Source organism: Cydia strobilella, chromosome 2 (genome assembly GCF_947568885.1).
Source record: "Cydia strobilella chromosome 2, ilCydStro3.1, whole genome shotgun sequence".
Taxonomy (NCBI): domain Eukaryota; kingdom Metazoa; phylum Arthropoda; class Insecta; order Lepidoptera; family Tortricidae; genus Cydia; species Cydia strobilella.
This window is the reverse complement of record NC_086042.1, coordinates 11,781,017-11,805,330: the sequence shown is the minus strand read 5'-3', so window position 1 is coordinate 11,805,330 and position 24,314 is coordinate 11,781,017. Positions and strand designations below refer to the sequence as shown.

The 24,314-nt window shown below is 36.4% G+C and overlaps 1 protein-coding gene across 2 annotated transcripts; it reads right to left on the bottom strand.

The window, feature by feature from the left end:
* Positions 1-104: 104 nt before the first annotated feature.
* LOC134751581 (roundabout homolog 2-like) lies at positions 105-9,231 on the bottom strand. Of its 2 annotated transcripts, none has more exons than XM_063687067.1 (17): positions 8,857-9,231; positions 7,127-7,319; positions 6,457-6,560; positions 5,682-5,835; positions 4,347-4,551; positions 3,938-4,124; positions 3,371-3,495; positions 3,153-3,287; positions 2,873-3,043; positions 2,480-2,777; positions 2,261-2,376; positions 1,920-2,131; positions 1,464-1,624; positions 1,244-1,375; positions 1,023-1,174; positions 492-937; positions 105-377 (listed from the first exon to the last, which is right to left on the bottom strand). In XM_063687067.1, exons 1-17 carry the CDS (start codon positions 8,951-8,953, stop codon positions 296-298), a joined length of 2,970 nt encoding a protein of 989 aa, XP_063543137.1. In that variant the 5' UTR covers positions 8,954-9,231; the 3' UTR covers positions 105-295. The 2 variants fall into 2 exon arrangements, with proteins under 2 accessions (XP_063543137.1, XP_063543130.1); XM_063687060.1 differs by having other exon boundaries at positions 1,244-1,387; positions 8,857-9,229.
* Between the last annotated feature and the right edge of the window lie 15,083 nt (positions 9,232-24,314).

The window sequence follows — 24,314 nt, the reverse complement described above, 5'->3', positions numbered from 1 at the left end:
AGTTCACCTGACAATTTTGGAATTTTATTTAAATCTTAAGATTTCAGGCTTATTTATTTTTAAATGTGCAATAATCAGTTAAAATAACTTTTTTATTTATATAAACCGGTTGCTAAATTTATTGCTATTGGAGACGTGGTTTCTTCAATCAAATCATATATTCAACTTCTTGATTTCAACCCATATGCAGAATATTTCGTACAAATTATTATGTACATTTCTCTATAAATTAGTATTGCTTGAGTTACGTTTCTAGTGATATTTTGTTAACAGTATAATAAATACTTAACCAAAATTAGCTTCGATACGTATGTCCTGAACAACCTGATGCCCCTGAGTGATTGGTAAACGCGTGCACTTCTCGATAAGGAGACTCTCTGTAAACAAGGATTTTTATAAGATAATATTTAATTTTGACACCCATGAAATGAAATCAAAATTAAATGGTTTTATCAGTGCTATTGTTAAAATGATCTTGTATAATATATTACCTTTCATATGGCGGTGGAGGAAGGATATCACAAAGATTCATCCTACAATTTTGATCGTTTCTAGCTTCTGTAGTGTATCTCGGACCTTCACCATTGCTCCGAAAACTGTTCTCTTTTCCCAGCCAATGCCATTGAGGATAATCATATTCTACTTCTGCCATAGCCCATTCTTTATTTTCATCGTGATGACTGGAGGATCTAGAATGATGTGTCTTACATGACGGGCAGTCATCTATGGACATATCTTGCATTTCATCAACATCGTTTCCACATTTAGTCATCTCGCTGTAGTCCTTTGTCAAAGTCGAACTACTACTTCGACAACATGTGGAGCACTCTTCGTTGGAAAATTGATTGCTTTCTGCAAATGACCTGGCCATGCTGTTATCATAGGATCCCGGACTTACTGCACATTTCATACATGAATCTTCTGCGTCGGTGTGAACCTATGTAACAAGTGAAATGATTATTTTACATACAAATTTAAATTACATAATTTAGGTCTTAATTCATTGCTATTAATGTACTTACAGGGTAGTTTAGTTCTGTATAAATAGCACTCGATGCATACGGTTCTGGTGGGACTCTTCTTTGTTCTTCGTGAGGCATCATGCTAATATTATTTTGCTGTTGTGGGAGAGTATATTCAGCTTCCATTGTCATAGTACCCGTCGATCTGCCACCTAAAGATATGATTTCAATATAATGTATATTATATACAGCACTTTGAGAAACAGTAAAACGGTTCTTACCATGAAGTAAGCTTTGATGGCAGTTTAAAATCTCTATTCTTGGTTCATTTGAGCCTTCAAATAGTGGTCTTTCTCGAAGCCATACAGCTTCTTTACCTAACAGACACTGTTGAGCGTTAGTTATGGCGCTTCCTGGAAGTAGAGCTAATTTTAGGCATTTAATGAAATTCCGCCTCTTACATAACTTTACACGTAATGTTTGTTATTATTATTTACTCACCAGTAGAGTTTTGACTTTTCCTTTGCTTTGAATGACGACTCATAATATAAGCAACAGTCCCGGCAGTAGCCAGGATTAGCACTAATAAAGTTAAACAGAGCGTCAGCAGCCAAGTTTCTTGGAACATCGACAATATTGCTTTGTCTTTCGCCGGTTCCGTTCTGAAACAATAGACAAGTAGGTAACAAGTTGTTATAATTATACCAACGATGTAAGTGATGCATCAGAAATGTATTTAACATTTTATGTTTTCTTCGTAGCTACTAAGTATTGAGCTACATACTAATGAGCGACGGTGTTACTTCACGGTATGTCAAAGCCATTTTACGGTAGCAAGTTGTGCTGAAATGACCTTAATGTTACGTACTCGCTTGCATTAGTACCAAATCTAATATTACTCGTAGAACAAAATTGTTGTATCCATCGAATTTGCATTGGTAAGGAGTAAGTACTTACTGGACGTATTGTCGTTGAGTATGCGTTGGTAACATATGTAGATGGGCGGGCGCGCTGAAAGGCCCGTGGCCGCGGCGCGTGACCGCAGCGGCGCGTGCGCTGTACCGCCCGCCCGCTCGCAGCGAGCTGGCTGCAGCCGCACGCGTGCGCGCACCAAGTGACATCTGACCCACCACGCGACCTCCGGCACTACCTCCAACGCGCACCTCAATCTAAAAAAAAGGATGAACCCTTATAAGTGTATCGACACACAGTACGACATTTATGTACAGTTACAGTTAAATAAAAACTTAAAAACGCACAGACTACAAGACAAGCAATGTAAGAAATACTATACTTACTAGGTATCCCGACAGTTCACCATTCCAAGTATGCGGTGGAGGTGGATCCCAGCGAATCCAAGCAGACGTAGCATTAATCACTCCCGCAGTAACGCTCTGCGGCGGCGCTGACGGCACTGGAAACACGCGGAACTTTACCACTTAGCGGAGAAAACTTAATGACATTACGACCACAATATTCACAACTTGAAAACAAGAACTATGAATAAACCATCTTACCGTCTTCATCGGTGAAGCCACTTTTCAAATTTGAAGGTTTGCCCAGCAACAGTTTGTAAAATGGCATTATGAATACATCGTATTGAGAGTAAGGCATTAATCCAGTTAAAACATGGCTAGATGATCCGCTGTTATGGACTGTTGTCATTGAAAAATTTCCGTATTTCGACCGTATAACATTGTTTGTAGTTGTGTTTGACGTTGGATTTTGTAACTCCATAAAATGCTGTTGATTTAAAGATGTTCCGTTGAACCAGATTTTAACTCCTTCTAAATATTCGTTGTAATCAGTCATAACCTAAAATAGAACAGATCGACACATCTATAAATAAAATGGTTCTTCAAACTTCAAGAATAGGTAATCAATATTTAAGTATGTGAAGTAGAACTTACTTCCCAAACAATTTTCAACGTATTAGCGGATATTCCTTCAACTCGTCTCAAAGTAAGAACATCTTGTTGTAAGTACCGACGTGCTTGAACTAACTCGTACTGCGTCATCGGTGGGTGGTTTTGTGGTTTACTCAATTCTGTATGTTTATAGTTTGCTTCTCTTCTTAATACCTAGTAACGTAAATGGATATATGTAATTCTGACCTCTAGGTTTACCAAATATATGAAAAAACATAACTATATTAAAAACACACATAATTAAGTACGAGAGTGCACACACCTGCAAAGTGGCAGTATGTAAGGAACTCCCTGCCTCACTGACGGCTACGCAAGTTAGTCTACCGGCATGTCGAATCAACACTTTATCTAAATACAACGTGCCAGAACCATGACTAGCTTTTGGGAACACCAACTCCTGCGAACACATGATCGTAACGTCTTATACTATTTAAAGTACAACCAATTTATGCTTCGACTATTTTTTAATTTAATTTTTACCTGAGATCCTTCCATTGTCCAAAAAATTAAGGGTTTTGGGGTACCTTCAGCCTCACATGAAAAAGAAACCTCTTCTCCTTCCCACGCAGTTTGATCGGAAGGCACTCGAGTGAAATGAGGTAGGGCTAAAACAAGATAGTTATTATATTTTTTTCCTGGGATTAATGTGCTGGTTATTAAATAAATATATAGCTACATAACAACTAAATTAATTCAACTGTCTATCTCCAAATATCTGAAGTTGATTATCTATCATGTCCTAGCCATATTGGACCGCAGCTATTAATTTTTACCGTTGAGTGCATTTGCAGTGCGCTCTCATGTGATTTGCTTTATTTGTGATTAAGAGTAGCAGTGTCGCTTGAATTGAACCTGAGTCCTGTGATTAGAATAGAATATAATAGAAATCATTTATTCAGACAACACATTAGTACAAATAACACATATAGCAAATACAAGGCAAAGATAAACAAAACAGTAGAAATAGAGATGTGAAGCCGAAATGGTCTCCACTCAGCAATGCAGCTGGCACTGATTGGAAAAGTAATTACTTAAAATAATCCTTACAATGTACAGTAAGTATGGCACTAGCGCTGCTGGACCCAGCCTGGCTCTCCGCTCGGCATGTATAGGTGCCTCCGTCTGATGACACGACCCTGTCTATCCTCAACGATCCTCGGCGGACTATAGCATATGGCGATAATGATCCGCTGTTTCGCGACCAAGTCACTGACACGTCGGATTCTGGAGATGCCTACAAAAAAGTCATATGAAAACAAATAATAATAATAAACAAAAGAAGACGAGTTTAGTTCTGCATCTTGACAGTAGCTTTTATAACCGCTTATCAATTCAGTAGGTAACCAAACACCGATAACAATAGATCGACTCATAAAAGAAGCAATGCAGGATGCGATACCTGAATATGCTATTACGATTCAAAACAGTGACAATGTATTACACCTATGTGACTTACTTGACAATGGAATTCAATGTTCTGGCCTATCAGCGCCGTTACGTTATTGGGTTTCACTAGAAAATGCGGCCTGCGTAATACGAGTAAAGTCGCGGGCCGCGACTGGCGTTCGCCCGCCACGTTCGACGCGACACACCGGTACACGCCACTATCTGATGGAAGACTTTCCAGGATCTTAAGATTACTCCCGTCTAGTAACGATATTCTGAAAAAAATATATTAAAGTCTTTAAACTAAGTAGGTATACCTACAGATGATTCTGAAATATTGCTATCCTTACAAATTGTCCATTCATTTATACATATAGTGCAAAATATATAAATAAAATGAACGGTAGATAAGAGTAACCTTGTGGATTTCTTGTAACATTATGCTTTAATCTAATATGTTTTTGTACCTACTTTTATAACACTTTTTTGTTCATAACGTCGTAATATTACTTTCCTCAACATTCAAAAGACGAAATTATTGGCAGTCTTCAATTGTTTGTTTGAAATGTTTGTTCTCGGAACGACAACAACTATTCTTGGCTAATCCGTGATTTATAAATGTCGTATAAAACAGGTGATTTACGTTTGTTTACAAGCGCTTTTTATGGATTTATGCAATTTACGGAAAAGGTTTCACAAGCGGGGATTTTCTAATATGTAAAACGAAAGGCTTTCATTTAAATTTTGAAGTGACTCCAAATTTGGATTTACTTAAAGCTTCGTTACATAAAATGTTGTTAAAAAATATGTTTGTTTATTGTTTGCCTACTTCAATAAAGTAATAGTTTAATTGAATATGGAATACAATATAGTTCCCTGCAAAACTGAATTTACAGTTTGACTGCATACAAAAATTTATTTACCAATCAATAATATCGTAACGTTTTGAGATTGTAATTCTCAACCGAACCTAATCAAAACGCTTCTATACGATAACTTTTTTTTTTTTTTTTAATAATAGGCAAGTATATATTATTATTAAATACTTAGAAAAAAAAAGGTAATGATACTTTCACCAACAGTAATTCGTAACTCATCAGTACCTGTGTTTGTGTATAGGTGGTCCCTTTGTTTGACATAATTATTGAAATTCATAATGTAATGATTGTCATATTATCATTAGTCATAATTCTGAAACCGTTCACTTTTCAGGATTTTCCTCAGGTTATCCTATAGATAGGTTTGGTTAGGTTTGTTTTATGGGAATCCTGAAAAGTTACGCGTTTCTGAGAAAAACCAAATTATGACTAACGAAAATGTGGACAAACAATACATTACGACTTAAAACTATATGGGAAACAATAGAGACCCTTGTGTATAGGCATTGTATGTTTTCTTTAACTACCTGCCATTAACATCTACATCGACCACGTGGCCATCTTTGGTCCAGTGCACAGACGGTTCCGGCGCGCCCCTGGGCGCCAGGCACTCCAGCAGTGCTGGCTCACCTCCCGCCACTTTCACGTCTCGGGGTTCTATTCTGAAGTCATCGCGTAGGACTGCAACAAAACTTACTAGATAATTACAAACTAAAATGAGTAGGGTGTGGAATTTTCATCTCGAAAAAAGCCTAATACCGGTTATATTAAGGGTTTTCATAAATGAGCTAAGAAAGTTCGGAAAAACCGACGTCTTTTCTGTAGGCACACGTTACAAAAGTTAACGAGTTGGATCCATTTTTCTAAAACTTGTATTGTATTACTATTATTAAGAAGTAGAAGATTTTATTGTATAACATGCCTATAATGGGAAATTAAGAAAAGTACGCATTAAAATCCGTTTTATGATGCCACAGAAAAAAACGCGTAATCTTAACTCATATTAAAAATAGTTGGAGACCAAAATATATCTCGTCAGATATACGTCATAAATGGTACCAGGACAAATATTTTTTTAATAGAAAGCAAAACATGATATTTATGTTTGTCATGAAATGGAATGATATCTAATTATAAGTACATAGCTAAAACTTGAATTGAGTTAAAGAGATTTCCCAATACATACCCACTTTTGCACCTAAAATGGACATCACAGGAACAAAAGAAAGGTTCAATGCGATTCTTTTTCTTATGTTGCTGTGTTATTCAGCGCACTTATATTTGTTCTGTAAAATTACTTACCAGCTATTGTAAGTGTAGCGTTCTTGCTGACCGCCTCCCCAGCGGAGTTCCGAGCCATACACCAGTACACGCCCTCGTCGTTTTCCTTTTTGCCCCGCATAACCCTAAACGCAAACAAACACGTCACTGTGGGGTGTTTCATTACTGACTAGTTCTTAGCTTGTATTGATTTACATTGGACTAAAAACTTGTTTGGAGTGGTTAATAACGCGAATATGAAGGATTACTTCTAATAATACGAAACGCTGACTAATATTGATGTCAAGTAAAATGGGGGTTATTTCTGAAATAACAGATTAGGAATGTTATGAGTTCGTATTATTTATTTACTTACAGGAGCTGAACTAAAAAATACGACTCTGAAAATACTTTGAACAATAGTTAAACATAATAACATAAAACAGATATTTGTTCCTGAGTCATTGGTGTTTTCTATGTATTTAAGTATTTATATATTATATATATTATCGTTGTCTGAGTACAACACAAGCCTCCTTGGGCTTACCGTGGGACTTAGTCAATCTGTGTAAGAATGTCCTATAATATTTATTTATTTATAATACCAATTACCAAACCACAAGAGTTATTGGGTTACTTGTAAACTAATAACTCTTATTCTTATACGTTTTCCAAAAAATTTAAAGTGTTCCTAATAACTATTTTAACCAACCTAAGAAACAGTAGTCCGTCTTCAAGCAAAACTCTGTGAGGGTGGTCCGTGGGCGCGAGCGGCACACCATCCTTGTACCACTGGATGGTCGGTTTAGGCTTGCCCTCGGCCACGCACCGCAGCGTCGCGGGCTCGCTGCGGCCCACAATCGTGTCCGCCGGGTGCTCCTTGATCCGCGGGGCTCGGCTTTGGGCTACGGAAAACGAGGGTTAGTCCCTATTCCCTATGCTCTTCAGCAATTCGTTAATAGGATTGTAAATTGGAAATAATTGCTATGGTTTTCATAATAGATAGTCTTGCTTATTCAATAGGTAAATACTTAAGTAAAGTCAAAGGTAAAGTTAAGTTTTTTCAAAACTTAACCGTACTCCCCACTTGTATTGTGTAGGTACCTACGTATGTTTGACGAATTATTAAATGTAAAATTTCAAATCATAATATAGGTACCTACATATTTACATTTACTAGATAAAGGTGACGTTCTGCAGCTACGTTACCGCTGCGGCGTGGTTATTGCCAGTGCTGTGTTTGTCAATTTCCTTGATAAAATGAGTGACGTTCCCCGCCGCATTACCTACTACCGCGATTATGATGTTCATTCCGTTACTAATTTACGTCTAAAATAAAAAAACGACCCCGCAACATTAATGCAGTTTCAGTTAACATCCGAAAGGCATATTTGGCATCAATTTTAACACAATTGTTTGTTTTGGTCAATTTTTAAAATTCTCGTAATATCTGGACTCTTAATATACCTACTTAGGGCTACTAGTATTAAATCACCAATGTACGTACTTATTTACCCACGTGCATAGTTGACGTTTTATTCTATGCTAAACATATATATTATACTGATAGCGCTCTTTTATACAAATATCGACGGGTCGACGGGACGGGAGGAACTAATCAAAGTAAGAAAAACAAATACAACAAAATTGTACACTAATAAAACGCCTTATCATAATGAGGATAAACATTAAGACATTGATTTATCTATCTAACATACTCATAAAGATTCAGAATGAAAGCAGTGATGATGCTCCAGTATTGCAACGCGACATTTCTGCCGATTGCATCGCTACCTACCTGAGAATGTCCAAAATTCAGACATGGGCATAGATTTTAACAAGGGTCTTGACATGATCCTGTATAAAAAATTGTACCTAATAAGTGTAGCAAATTATAGTTACACCTATGTACTCAGTAAGAAAAAACCCTAGTCTAGGGTACCGAGGAGATATGCTGCATAGGATACTTAAAACATGTTTATTTATACTTATTTAATTTTTATCCGAACGTGGCGTCGCCTACGTGGCAACCTATTCGAATCGAAGTATGAAATCTCAATTTGTTTCAAATAAGATCAACAAATTACGGTTCGTTTTATCTTATTAGTATGAATAGATGCTTCAAGTAACATATTTTATATCATAGACATGCTTGATATAGTAGAGTAGCAACTAATGAATTAGCTAAATTATTACTAATGTCGTCGTAATCGAATTACAAAACAGGTTTACGTCATATCATTAAGAAATCATGAACAGTTTTCTAAGAATTCTGTATTTGACTAAAATTTAACTCAGTTAACTAGTCAGCATGTCCGATCAGCGTTTTATATAGGTATAATATATTAATTATTTTAGACTCTATACTCGATACAAACAAAACAAGCTATTTAAATACAAACAGTATTTTGTTTTAAGGTGTACTTGCAATTTTTAACTTACCATTTGTAACACAAGGAAACACGAGTAAAAGATACAAAAGCACGATCCCGAACTGGTTGCATGTTCGTTTATCTGCTTTAATTGCACCCGCGACCATACTGATTACCGTCACCACGCACTTCGTATTGACACTTAAGCATAGTTATTTACGGTATCATATCCCATTGTCACTATAAAAGCACTCGTAAGAACTTTATTTCTTTAAAAAGGCTCGAATCATTTCATAGTTTCGATATGTCGCGATGTGTTTAGGCCTAGAAGCGACACAACCTCCCCGCGCGCTGTGCCGGAGGTTACTGCCCCCCACTCTTATTGTCATTTCGCGCCGACTCCGTAGCTCTGCTTACCCGTGAGCTTTTCCGCGATTGTTAAGCTACGATTTCCCGAAAAAGCTTCGGCGACGCGAGTTCGCATTCGAATTTCGAAGTAGACCGACGACAGCGTAATTACTTTAATTTAGCGATCAATGTGTCACTCAACTTCAGACTGGATTAAAACTTGTCTGGTGGCTTAATTACTGTTTTTGTTAACATTGTAATTTACACTTGGTATTATACATAATTAATGCCGTGTGGACGTTAATAATTTTTATGTTAGTTTATCGTACCAATTTAGTACTTTTTAGGGTTCCGTACCTCAAACGAAATAAACGGAACTTATAACTGATGACTCGCGTCTGTCACGGCCAAATTGTTGCAAAATTACCGAATCGATTGAGTTGAAATTTGGTACACACATATATTATCATATATATATTAATATGTTAGTCGATGACTCACAGACGGACCGCGGACGAGTAACGTAATAGTATTTTGTGCAACAGGTACCTACATAATAAGGGTTCTTAAAATTCAAGTGCCGAAGTTACAAAACAAAATGAAGTTGAGTTTTGTAAAGACAGGCCCGAGAATTTTAAGACCTAATTATAAAAAATCAATATTGTATGAATATCCCTAAGAATCCCCCCGCCCCGTGCTTCTTATGAAGTTAATTTCGATCTCACTGACAGTCATTTAATCTACAAATAAGAGTGCTGGAGTAGAAAAAGGAAAGCTTGGCGACCTCTTTGGGGGGGGGGGGGGGGGGGGGGGGGGGGGGGGTAAACTAAAAACATTAAATAAAGGTGTTGCAAACTATATCGTGCGACATATCAAACTAGTGGCTCTGTGAGCTGTAGACCTCGCGAACATAACTTAAACTGAGAAAACTGAATAGACAAAAAAAAACGGTCAAGTGCGAGTCGGACTCGCGTTCCAAGGGTTCCGTACATTACACAATGTATTTTTTTATGTGAAACGTGAGTGAAATGTCTTTAAAAAACCCGTAGGGGTCGGATCAAAAACTAAGTAATTAAGTCCGATTCACGCTTGACTGCACATTTCTAATAGGTTTTCCTGTAATCTATAGGTAAAGATCTATTTTGTGTATTTTTTTCAAAATTTTTGACCCAGTAATTTCGGAGATAAAAGGGAATGCTAATTTTTTGCCTATTTTCTTAAATAACTTCTAAACTATTTATCCTAAAATTATAAAAAAATATATATTTAGGATTCTCACAATGAGCTCTTTCATTTGATATGTAACACGATACAGTTTGAAAAACTTTATTTTTTAATTTTGTCATTTACCCCCCAAAAGTGGCCCCCGTGTTTAAAATTCATTTGTTTACGTTACATGGCCGTCTTTGGGTCACAAACTTACATATGTGTACCAAATTTCATCTTAATTGGTCCAGTAGTTTCGGAGAAAATAGGCTGTGACAGACGGACAGACAGACGCACGAGTGATCCTATAAGGGTTCCGTTTTTTCCTTTTGAGGTACGGAACCCTAAAAATATATATTCAACCATCGAACCAGCTTACAAAATTTTATCGAGAATTTTATGAAAATTGCGGCCTGTAATACTTAGAACATCCGGACATACGTAATAAGCATTTATTTATACCCAAGCTGAAACGGTGACCTTCCCTAATGCATGGTCAATTAAAGGGCTTGCTATGAGGTTTCAAATATATATTGTTTTATAATTTTAAGGTGCCTACACCGTTTTCGAAGTTAAAAAAGGAAAATAGTCTTAAATTGACAATTAACTTATACCTACCAAACAATAGTTTTCAATAATTGGGTCAAAATTATTTTCTTTGTCTTGTTTCTGACCACTGTCACGCTTCTATTTTTGTCTTTTATGAAATAAATAAAAAAAGTTGAGTGCTATTGCATTGCATTCTAGCTGTAAATTATAATCCTCTTTGAGATAAATAAAACACTTAATTTCACCCCATACAAAAAGCTCCACTCCAGTATTGGTATACACTTTTCTTAGCTATCCTCTAGGCTGAGGCTACTCAGTCTAGAGGATATTCTTTTATTTATTTGTTTATTTTTTTATGTAAACTTTGTTGCGTGACATTTCCTACCAGTCATCCCACCCCACCATAGGGCCAACAGAGATACATAATACAATTGGTAGGTGCAGAGAGAAAAGTTTATTGAATGAATTTGACTTTATTGAACATGGTAGGTAACTAGGTACTTATCTTAATGGAAATTCATATGTAGCCCAAGACCATGGAGAATTTCCATACTAATCACTTATTCAACAACCGTTCAGCAAACGGAGTAAATCTACGCACACATTTAACCATCTCAACCCAACCGCAAGCTCCAGATTAATATCGTAGAACAATTCCGTCCACGTGTCTGGTGGTACGTGTCAATTGACAGCGTATAGACATGCAAGTCACGTGCTTAGTTACCTAACAAGCACTGAAATATTTACACAGGCTAGATGAAGCTGGGGGTGCGCCGTGACACAAAGGAGACGTGCAACGTACAATGCTCTATTTTCACGTTCAACGAAATTGTTGCTAGGAAAGTTGGTGACACAATTTTTTGATAAGGACTTTGGCTGGGGACGGATTAACACAGACTTCAGACATGCGGATAACATTGCATTGTTAACAATAAAATAAAATAAAAGTTAATTTGTTAGTCTTTGTCGGGCGGTTGAGTGGCGTACTGACGGCCGACTCGTGTTTTGTTTACTACTTTCTAGGGGTGAAAAATAAAAGGAAAGGCTTTCTCATAGTCCTAGGTATCCCTAATTGTCCCAGGTATCCATAAGTGCCCCAGGTTTCCCCATGTTTTGTATCGAAAACATCATCGACATCGAAAGCAGATTTTATGTTTCTCTGGCGGTTTTAGTGTCATTGTAATTTTATTCAAAATAAAATGGATTAGGTATTTACACACTGGACTGACTGTGCAGTAGCGCATGCACTTGCGCGTTGCGTGACTGCTTTCCCATACGATGAGGGGTCGACGTCGTAGGCGTTTTACTTATAAATCAATAAAAGTTGAGCTTTCAAAGCAGTGCTAAAGATTAAATGCATAGGTAATAAATAGCTGAACTTGCCAATTTAAACATTTTCATTATTTAGATACCTACCTATCGTTTTGCTGTCAGGTGTACCTTAGCTTAAATTGGCCTCTAAATTACATATGTATATTATTGGCATGCTGAAAAAAATCGCCTGTTATCGTTACCTAATCGTTATTAGCTTTATGTTTTTTTTTCTGTACTTTATTTCTTTAACTTTTTAATGCAATATTGATTCACCTAATTACTGTTTTAATTAAGTTTTATTATTAAATAAATTTCCTTTTCTGATAACAAAAACCGTGTAACCGCTGCTTGCTTACACGAGTATAGATATTATACTATTAAGATTCATTCGCCCAAATCTTCTCGTTGCATGAATATTTGATAATACGAATTTAATTGGCAAATTGGGATTATTTCGCGATCACGTCGTGAAATTAGCCATGTCACCTGTCAAAAACAAAGTCAAGCGCACCTAAACTTTAATCCTACGTCCATCAAAACTGAAATTCATCATTCACATCTACCTCATTCAACCCCACGTAATCTAGCGATATCCCCCGGGTGCTCGTAATCAACCTATCAGTCCGGACAAAGGAAGTTTCCTTCATTAACTCCATTCTACTAAAGTATTCATTGGCCCAGATTATTTCGGGATTGCTACCATTAACTTGACATCTTAGTTTTAATATTCGTGGCGGGTATTTTAGGTTCGGTTTTATTTTATTTTACTCATTTAAGACATTTTTAATAAGCAATCTAAGTATAATTTAAAAATAATAGAAATCAAAGCCCAAATTTCTAAAATGGGAAAAGGACTTCTACAAATTTTAATACATGTTTTAGTTTATAAAGCCAGGATTTATTTAGTCGATTTGGTCTTGAAGGCAGCGCACGTAAGATGCTCGGACCGTGGTGTCAGGTGAAGCGAACGACGATACAGATCACGGACGCGTGCCTAGACAGTCGGACGTAGTCGGTACCTTTGCAATGCGAGATTATGTATTGGCAGTCGTTTAAATTACCGAAATAGCAGCCATTTGAGGTTTACTTTTTATCTAGTCACGCGCAGGAATCACATCTAACAATTCATATAATACCAGAAACAGAAAAAATATATATACACTAATCTATAGGTAGAGTGATGTTAAAATTTGTTGATTGTTTAAATCGTAAACTCCGCAAAAAAACGTAGAATCTAACAATTCATATAATACCTACCAGAAACAGAAAAAAAATATATACACTAATCTAGCGTGATGTTAAAATTTGTTGATTGTGTAAATTGCAGACTGCGCAAAAACGTAGAATCTGGGGGCACGGTAGTGCCCCCGCCAAGACGAGCAAAGCGAAGCGCAAGGGCACTACCTATCTTTTCTCGAAATACAATTTCTATAAAATACAAAGCACGTAAATCAAATAAAATCTCACATTTAATCGAAGACCTCGCTGATCCTTAAAGTTTATAGACTCCGATCAAACATTTTACTGCACCTTGAAACTTTTTAAGCCGCCATAAAAAGCCAACGAGATGAACGATCGGCGCTAGCAGAATAAATTTTCATTTGTATGAAACAAGTCAGTATCGGGCCAGCGCCTGAGGGGCCACTAATTCAATCAATTGGCCAACCATAAATAAAATGGCGGACATTTCGCGATACGAGACACGAGTCCGCACGTAATTGAGAGGCAAGAAACAGACGGCTGCGAGCGACAAATCAATTAGACACGAAACAGATAAAAAGGATGCATTAATAATGTAAAAGAAGTCGAAAAAGAAGCTTCGCTTTCGACGCCAGATAAAAGCACGCACGGTAATGGTCATTACTGAGATATACGCGTTATTTCAAGTTTATCGTCGTTATCTTTAGACGATGTTTCTTACTTTATCTGCCGTAACAAGAGTATAACTCCAGACGTTGGATTATTTTCTTGTGCATAGGGTGCTGTTTAACAATTATCTGTATCGCTTTATTTAGCTTGGCAAGTCTGCATGTGGAGCTCATTAAACAACGCTGATACCGACATCTTTAACTAATTGAGGGTCCGTTATCAAAGTCCTACTTATGCCATTTCATTATAAACCACTCCAGCTTTATCTACTTAAGAAAACATAAACAAAGTCCCTCTACAAACAAACAGGAAATTAGACACCGATATCCGAGGGAGCTTAGGCACTAATCCCTATTTTTGTTAAGGGTGTCTGCCAACAAATGGAAGCGACAGTGCTTACTATCGAAATTAATCGTGAAAAATCTTTTGATGCGAAGAGGCCGGGGCTAAATGGAGCAGCACCCGCTAAACCCTGCCACGTGCGCTGTCTGTTACCAGTTGACACTATTGGGATAAAGCCAAAGGGAGATTTAGTTAAATACGACAAATTTTCATGATAAATAGTTGAGGGAGTAGCATGTTTGAACGGCAAATTTATCTTTTGGAGTTATATTTCCGCAGTAATAAGGAAATTCTCAGTCACCCGTTGACCACAAACGCTGTAAAGGGTTCGAAACGTCGGGATATATTATAAATTCAATATACGCGATATAATCCGTTTTTATAGTTTTATTCCATGAGTAACTATCGCGGTAACCGAAGACAATGTTAAAAATATAGGTAAATATTTATTCCATAGTATTAAGATGCTAACAAATATATCAACATAATCTGTTATCGAGGCAGACATCTTGTTTAATTAGTTTGGATATGTCTGTAGATTTGTGGAACTGTCCTTGTAGATTTTATTAAGTCGTGTTATAAACAGTTTTGTCAAAACGCTCTTCGTCACCTATGTACCTCAAAGTCATGTCATAAATATAGTTTTTTATCATGGATGTCGATAAATGTGTCACAAGTCAACAAAGCAAAGTCAATCTCATTCCCCATCGATCGTGCGCTTACTAAGACTTGGCTGTCTGTTATCGCACGTGGCAGTGTGCACAATGAGTAACAAATTACTGCACAAATCGTGGTGCTTATCTTTACGGAGCTTCGGAATCATGTGCATTGTTCCTTTGTCGTTTAAAGATTCGTGCATTCCTACATTTAATAGATAGGTGTTTAAATCCTCAACTTCTGATACCTGAGACATTTGGTAATTATACCTACTTATACCTTTTCTTATGTAAGTCTGTAAGTAGGTATGTCTTATTTCGGATATGAAATTCTGTGCTCAATTTGATTATTGAAACATAATCATACAGTTACTTTTTATCTCGTCCGCTCGTTGAAACCGGTTTGAAATATTGTAACAAAGATTCTTAAGAAGTAATACCCTCTTCGATCCCTGATGAGATAAGGGCCGAGGACGCCCCAACATTTTGTCCTGTGCGTTATCTTGACAAACACTTTTTTGCAAATGCTGCAGCCCCGTTCAAAATTGTCGTTTACCTTTTTCACGGGTCGTGTCATTAGGGTGGTGGCAGTTAAATAAAATTAGTGCGATAGCGGTTGCTTTGAAATATCTTTGTACACATATTTTTGTAGAGTTAAAACGCCATATAGGTACAGTCAAGGGCATAAATATATATACATTTCCAAAGTTTACAAACACCTTAGACAATAAAGTCATGTTCACATATTTTTGAGCCATTTGTCTGAATCGATATTTTTGCGTTCGACTGTACCTACTAATTTGGTCATCGATTAAACAAATTGTCCACCAACTTATTTTTTTAATTAAGTCTAATTATTATTTCCCAAATTATACTAACCTACAATGCTAACAGAGCTAAACAAATAAAGCACGTGTAACAAATATCAAACTTATACCTAATAACAAAAACCGGCCAAGTGCGAGTCGAACTTAACAATGCATTTATATGTGAAAAGTGAATGAAATGTCTTTCGGATCAAAAATTAAGTAATTAAGTCCGGCTCACGCTTGGCTGCACATTTCTAATAGGTTTTCCTGTGAACTATAGAACTATTTTGTGTACTTTTTTTCAAAATTTTAGACCCAGTAGTTTCGTAGATAAAGGGGGGAATGGTAATTTTTTTGGATATTTTCTTAAATAACTTCTAAACTATTTATTTGAAAATTACAGAAAAAATATATTGGAGATTCTCACAATGACCTCTTTCATTTTATATGTAGCACGATATAGTTTAAAAAACTTTATTTTTTAATTTTCTCATTTAGCCACCAAAAGTGGCCCCCATGTTTAAAATTAATTTGTTTACGTTTCATATCCGTCTTTGAGTCACAAATTTACATATGTGTACCAAATTTCAACTTAATTGGTCCAGTAGTTTCGGAGAAAATAGGCTGTGACAGACGGACAGACAGACAGACAGACGCACGAATGATTCTATAACGGTTCCGTTTTTTTCCTTTTGAGGTACGGAACCCTAAAAACAGCAAATTAACCAGGTGAGAACATATCATCAATCCCTCTATTGTAGGACGCAAACTTTTATGAGGTTCGTCAAATAAATGAGCGCATTAGGCCGGGGCTTCCGAATATGTTCACCGTCGAGTGTGCTCGTTACCACGACGAGGGTCCTTTATCAAACCAGCTATGATACTTCAACGGCTTTTACACATCGCCTAGCAAAGTGTGATGGAACCATCGTTATTTATTTAATTGTGCATGTAAGTTTAACGGCGTTTATATAAGTGAGTTTAGATAAAGAACATTTCCAAAACATTGCCAAGTCTAGCTTATGCAAATTGATAACGTAAAAAGTAAAATCGGTTACAATTTTTTTTGCGATAACTCGTATTGATAATATTGGTATGCTTTTATTTATTATAAATTAGAGTAGGTAGGATCATGAAAACCATTTATATTCTTCAGACAAAGCTGTATTTTTTATTATGCTGTATTAATTAATTTAAACGAGAAATAAAATTAGAAATAAACAAAACACTGCTTGCTCACAAAGTCCTCTCTTAATCCCTGTCGAAGTCCAATAAAGGGGTAAGGCAGGATTGTTTGTAACATTCTTCCGGAACACTCGGAAGCTCGGAACGGATTCAGACTAACGGACCCTTCGAACCCCGCATAAAATAGAAAACGGCTGGCTATTTCCAAAGGTATCCCATTGTCTGGCCTCGGTGCATGCAACCCTTCCGAGTAATACAGAAATTTCATTCGACAAAGGTTTCTAATTCCGCCTCGCGTTTAGTCTTTAGATTGTTTGTTTATTGTTGGTTTGGAAAGCTTTGTTTAGTGGAAATTGATTAGGGAAAAATGATTAATCATCATTTCGAGATAATAATTCAATTCAATTCAATATATTATTTATTCAAATAGGCCTAGCAACAGCACTTTTAAATTGTCAAGTTTTAAATATTACTTAGTATATTACTTAGTTATATAGTTTTAATCTAAATATCAGAGCAATTTATTGATGCAGTTATTATTATTCTTAAAAACATTGAATTATTATAGATATGTTAAACTTAATAATAAGAATTCACAAAAGGATCGTCAAACACCGAAATTGTATAAAAATACTAGTCTAGAAACTTTCTAGAATAAAAATCTAAATGTCAAAAAATACGGATTACCTAATATAGGTATTCATTGAATTATCAATTTCATCATTATTAACACAATAATTGACCGAAGCGTAGCGAAGGTCTACGGTTTGACTCGGGCGTTTTGCTTTTGTATGTCCGGATGTTCTCCTCTACAGGTCGCAATTCTCAACCGATTCTCGTGAAATTTTGTGACCAAATTTTATGATTAAATAGAATTTTTTTGTCGATCCGGTTTTTGGAAATTGTTCAAAATGGCCGAGTCGTGATAGCTCGCGCCTAAACAAATAGTCGTATCGATATCATAATAATATTTTCTTTTTGAGACATGTTTACAGTTTAAATATCGAAAAATGCAAATAATTTGTATCACTGGTTTTGGCGGTATTTAGATATTTAGTTTTTACTCGAGAATGAGTAGCCGAATTTCGTCAGCTTATCTGAACTATCATGGCGTGTTTTGCAAACATTCGCTTTTTTTGTTTGCAACGGGTGGTCCCTGGTTCGATCCCCAGTGATTGTATGCTGCTACATAAACTTTTGTATTTTTTTACACTTAAATTTCGTATTGTTTTTAATTATTTTTTATTTTTCTGTTTTGAAAAAATGAAAAAAAAAAAAAAAGTTATTTTTAATTGATCAAGCGCGGGCTGCGTATTCGTTTAATTTTTACTTAACTAGCTTTTATTTAACTAGCCCTAAAAATATGCATGCATTTATTCAGCTTTAAGTGGTTCTCCTTATGTGAATTTCATACAATATTAATTACAGTTTTTCTCTTAATATGTACGTAGAATTTTTTCACGATTAACTTAAGTAGTATATTAGGTATAGATTCGTTTGTCTAAGCGGGTTTATGGAGCCAATTATACAATAATATTATTGAATAATTCGTTAAAAAATTGAGAAATTTTTGCTCATGGCCTGTTTGTGTGAGTGACCTTTACACTATCCATGTCAAACAAGATGGTGAAGTTAAGTTTAATAATAACTAACAAAGATGTCAGATGTCACTTTAACACAGGTGACCTAACTAAGTAGTGCCTAATTTGCTCGATAGGTGGTGACATCGTGAGATTCGTGAGGTAGAAATAGAAACGGGCCCAAAGGGTAAAAACGGGACCCTCTATTACTAAGATTCCTCTGCCCGTCTGTCTGTCACCAGGCTGTATCTCATGAACCGTGATAGCTAGACAGTTGAAATTTTCATAGATGATGTATTTCTGTTGCCGATATAACAACAAATACTAAAAAGTACGGAACCCTCGGTGGGCGAGCGCTTGATTGCGTGTGGCTCCCTTCACTATATGTGGAGATATAATACTAAGCATTTCAATACTTTTAGAAATTCAAAAATCAGCCAGGTATACGGGCTGGTTTGGGTCAGTGAAGGGAGCTACCAGATCCCGTGCTGCTACGCGAAAATGGTCTTAGAAGACCTTCCCTCAATTTCAAATGGGGTTGGCCGGTCGAAGTGTTTAGCAGATGGCGCCAGCATAGCTTGCCCTGTCAATCCCTAGAATTGCGTCAAATTTTGGTTATTTTAATGCCCTGGATGCCAGCCTTTTAAGCTAAATCTCACAGAAAAAGGGGCAAGCTATGATGGCGCCATCTCTGCAAACCTTTGAAAGTTGCCAACCCCATTGAAAATAATTTTACAGATTTTGGAAAAACATAGGTACAAGGTGCGAAAGTTTATATTTAACAAACTTTTTTTTGACGTGAAACGTAAGGTGAACGTGACACATCCATCTTAAGCAATGCTCGCGAGGTCTACAGCTCACAGAGCCACTAGTAATAATTAATTATTTCCAATCACAATCCCACGGTGTTTCATCATTCATGTAGTCTTGTGTGCTATAAGATAAGTTTACGTTTTACATATTTTTTAAATTTATTAACAGATAATTCAGTGATGATATTTGGAAGTTTATTATAAAATCTTACACAATTACCCATGAATGATTTTTTAATTTTATGGAGCCGAGTGAAGGGTACTGAAAGCTTATGCTTATTTCTAGTATTAATGTTATGTATGTCACAGTTTTTGTTAAAACTGGCAATGTTTTTATGTACATACAGAATATTCTCATATATATATTGACAGTGCACTGTCATTATGTCAATTTCCTTAAATCTATTTCTAAGTGAGTCTCTATGGTTCATTTTATATATTGCTCGAATAGCCCTCTTCTGCAGAACAAAAATGGTATTTATCTCTGAAGCACCACCCCACAGTAAAATACCGATAATCGAGCTGTTTTCACATCAGTTAACTGACGGATTTTGCTCACTGCAAAAGCTGCAGAACTCAGTCTATTCGAAAGAGTATCAATATGGGGACCCCATTGGAGTTTAGAATCTAAAGTTATATCAAGAAAAACTGTACTATCAACCAATTCCAATTCCTCGTCCTTCACAATGACACTTGTTTGCACAAGCCTTACGTTACTACTAGTGCATTTAGCAATAAGTTATTAACATTGAACCAATTTACTACTTCTGAAATAGCATCGTTTACATCACTGTAAGCTTGTTGCTGTCGTTTGACTTTGAAAATAAGTGAGGTATCGTCTGCAAACAATACTATATCATGGTGGGTCTTTACAAGGTATGGCAGGTCATTAATGTAGATAAGGAACAGGAACGGCCCCAATATTGATCCCTGCGGTACACCCATAGAGACCAATGACCCCGGTGATCGTTGTCCATTCACATCGACCCTTTGTATACTACCGTGTAAGTAGGACTTAATTAAGGTCAGTGCCGATCCTCTTACTGTGCTCTTACTCCATAAAAGTGCAGTTTCCTGATCAATGTTTCATGACAGACGCAATCGAAGGCCTTAGATAAATCACAGAAGTAGTAATTATGTAAATTATGTAAAGTACTTATATGTACATATAACAACAAACACTTAATAATTTGTAGTTACTTAACTCATGTTTGTGACAAGATCACCTTTATATCATAGTTTTAAGAAAATAATGTGCAATAATTGACGGACATAAGTGTACGTATCATTTTATACCTACATGGCAAAATAAAAATTGAAATTGAAATCGAAATAAATAAAAGAGATACCAACACTACCTGCTCACGAGAAACATCTTTCATTACTGCAAAAAAATATATCCGTACTTTCACTTGTCCCATTCAATATTTTGATTTGCATCTAGACTTTTCCTACTGATTCAAGCACACGACAAAACATGTGATTATTCAATCAACTGCACTCTACATTCAGTTGACATTGCCAGTTAGAATACTCCAAGCCACTAGTTTGCGCTTTAAAGTGATCGAAATAAAACGTTAAATTAAATAGAGAAATGTTGATCCGCTTGATCTATCACACGGTTGCTAAGTACCATTTTGTTGTTGTTGTTGTAATACTGATCCCACCAAAAACATTTTCATGTAAAATGTTGCCAAGACGAAACCATAAGGCTCGCACTGTCAAAAAGTTATCAGATCTCTTGTAGAGCCAAGCTTATAACTCTGCAAGCCCTAACTTCACAAACTCTACATCGCCTTTCCCTGTATCACCAGCAGGACCGGCCGTGATCTAATGCCTAGTTTACTTGCTATACAACATACAACTTTCCTTTAACATGATCGATATTAGCCGAGTGAACAACGCATTGGCTGATTTCGAAATTGCATACCTTTTAGAATTCGTTGCGTAAACTTAATCAAATTCTACCGTACAATAAGTGAAATACGATAAATTATAATATAAGCTAAACGACCAGTTTGGTATTTATTCCTTGATTTTTATTACTTTTTTGTAGTTTTAAAGAAAACAGAGGAAAGAGTATTTTAACAGTTACGGATGAAAGTAATTTGATTTTGAATCACTTAAATACAAGTTGAAAATATTGCCATGTCCGATCATTCAGTAAAACTTGTAACTTTTCTCTCGAATAAAAGGACTCTTATTAAATTAAATGTATTGGCAGTACTAATACCCTGTTAGCAAACTTATTTTAAAGAACACAATTTTGTAAGTTTTTTTTAATTACATATTTCAGAGGATCTTGGTACACTACAACCTATACTCATCTACTCCTACACCAAGCTGCTACTTAAGAGCGAATGCGCCACAGGCCTAGACTATGATAATGAAATCTATAAGTAAAAATTATATGTTACAGATTTTTATAACGTATCATATTTCCCAACTTAAGTCTTGTAATAAATAGAATCTTTTACTATGGAACAACCCGATCTCATAGAAAAAATTGTCTGTTTCATACATTTTGGCTGGTCTGATGTTGATATTGTCTATGGGAGGGTAAATTAGTTTTTTGCTATTTTGGGGTTGGTTCCTTAGTAAAAGTTGCTCAGTATGACATATATACCACGTAAAATATTACAGGTCATTAAAAAAAACCGGCCAACTGCGAGTCGGACTCGCCCACCGAGGGTACCGTACTTTTTAGTATGTGTTGTTATAGCGGCAACAGAAATACATCATCTGTGAAAATTTCAACTGTCTAGCTATCACGGTTCATGAGATACAGCCTGCTGACAGAAAGACGTACAGACGGACCGCGGAGTCATAGAAATAGTCCTGTTTTTACCCTTTGGGTACGGAACCCTAAAAACACCCTGTATAGCGGCGAAACAAATTTCTTTTGCAAAAACCTTCTTTTATCGCCGTAGTCGGGTAACGCGCGGATAGAATCCAGAGGGCTGCTTGTAGATTCGTAGTTCGAATTACCCGATAAATTAATGTTTTATAGGAAAACCCAGACGCAGCTTTTTAGATCAAGTGAAAGAAAAAAGTAGGGGTCGTGTCGTATCAAAAAGTCAAAGAGCTGGCGCGGGATAGGGAAAGCTGGAAGATACTCCACCGACAAGAGAATAACTCTTAAGTTAATGATGATGATGATGCCTTTATTGGGTGCATGCAAGCAAAGCTGGGCGCAAAAGCTAACAATATATTATGTACATATTTGAAATGTGCTAATAAAGCCCTTTCAAATGATATCATTATCATTATGATAATGTGTTGTATATTACTTTTTTATATTTTTTTGGTTCGGACTTTATGACCTCTAGAGGGCCGTGTTCAAATTGCTGTAACGTCATATTGCTTATGACCAGCGGACGATTAAGACGATTCGAATGACATATCGTTTGTCAAATTATAGTGAGTAGAAGTTATCTGGGAACAAATGAACATACATACATACATACCCACATACATACCGGTAAAAATCATAACCCACCTTTTGCGTATCCCGTTCCGTTTGCCGTAGTTGGGTAAAAAATACCCTTGCTCCTCAAAAATCAATATTCAGGACGGCAGTCATATAAATCCAAAAGCACCTAAACCACTTTACCGAGCACATGTAACTTAAATCTTCAGTCGCACGTCTTTCTAATATTTTATAGAAAGGGCAATTTGTATCACCGCCGTGGCGTTGAGGCTGGAACCAGAATTGAAGGTGACAACACGCTTTTAGCGCACTCCTAACTCGTCGGCTGGTGCAATGGGATCACATGTTGGCTTGGTCCAAGATTCGTACAATATTTTTAATTTAGTCTCGATTTTTGGTTGATTGCGGCTGATTCTTTGTTTTTACGTCAAATTATTATGAATGTTGACAGTTGTTAAATCAAAGGGTATCTATAAAATCATGTTGGCAGTTGACAGTCATAAAAATGTTGAAAGTAAGTTTCTCCTGAAAAGGGTAGCAGGTAGTAGGCGCCGATCTATTCCATCGGCAGCCGTCATTCTGCTGGCAACTGCACGAGGTCGCGCTCGTGTTTTAACCTATTGGCTCTTAATCCGATTAAATTTGATCATTAAAATTGTACGTTATTTTTATTTCAGGTGTGTTTAAATAAAACCATTTAGATGGATCAAAAACTTGCATGCAATATTCGTTAATTGCGATATTTGGGCAATCGACTGAATTAATTGCCTACTCTGTAGATAGCAATATATATCAAATCTATCTCTCGTTCCCGTGCTCTGTCACAGCGGGCGAGAGCTGCTCTCATTCCGCGCCTGCGTTTTCGCAATTGCTCTCTAGGGGTAGGACAGAGAAGACCACATGGATAGTGGGGTGCTCTGATTCGGTTTAGGGTGACCTTGAGACTTTGGTGACCGTGAGGATGGTGGTGTGGTACTTATAAAATAAAATTTAATATAAATAATTAATTAATAAAACAGCAAACCATGGTCACCCTCAGACAGCCATCACGTTTACGCTGACTATTGAGCGCACTAACAATTTACCTTCGGCAATTTGCAAACCTAAAAACGTTTGTAAAACGACGACGCCGTTTGTAAAATACAAACAACAATACAATTTGCCTGCGACATATATATACCTAATATACAGAGTGTTTTTGTTATGACTAAGGGGTGAATATAATAGTTCAGACTGAACCACGTTTACTATCGCCCTAACGCCTAACGCCCTGTATTACTGACCTATCTCAATTGCAATATGGTAGCAGAAATAATAAAACACCCAAATATGGACACACTTTTCGAAACATATTTATTAAAGAACAAATGTAATAGTTTAGAAAAAACGTTATCGCTTAAAATAGTAATAATACCTTTCCTAAGAGCC

Coding starts and splice junctions, on each gene's coding strand:
- LOC134751581 (XM_063687060.1), bottom strand. CDS start 8,953: ATGGTCGCGGGTGCAATTAAAGCAGATAAACGAACATGCAACCAGTTC. Junction 2,377..2,479: donor TGGCTTCACCGATGAAGACG/GTAAGATGGTTT, acceptor GCGTGTTTCCAG/TGCCGTCAGCGCCGCCGCAG. Junction 2,132..2,260: donor GTGAACTGTCGGGATACCTA/GTAAGTATAGTA, acceptor CCTTTTTTTTAG/ATTGAGGTGCGCGTTGGAGG.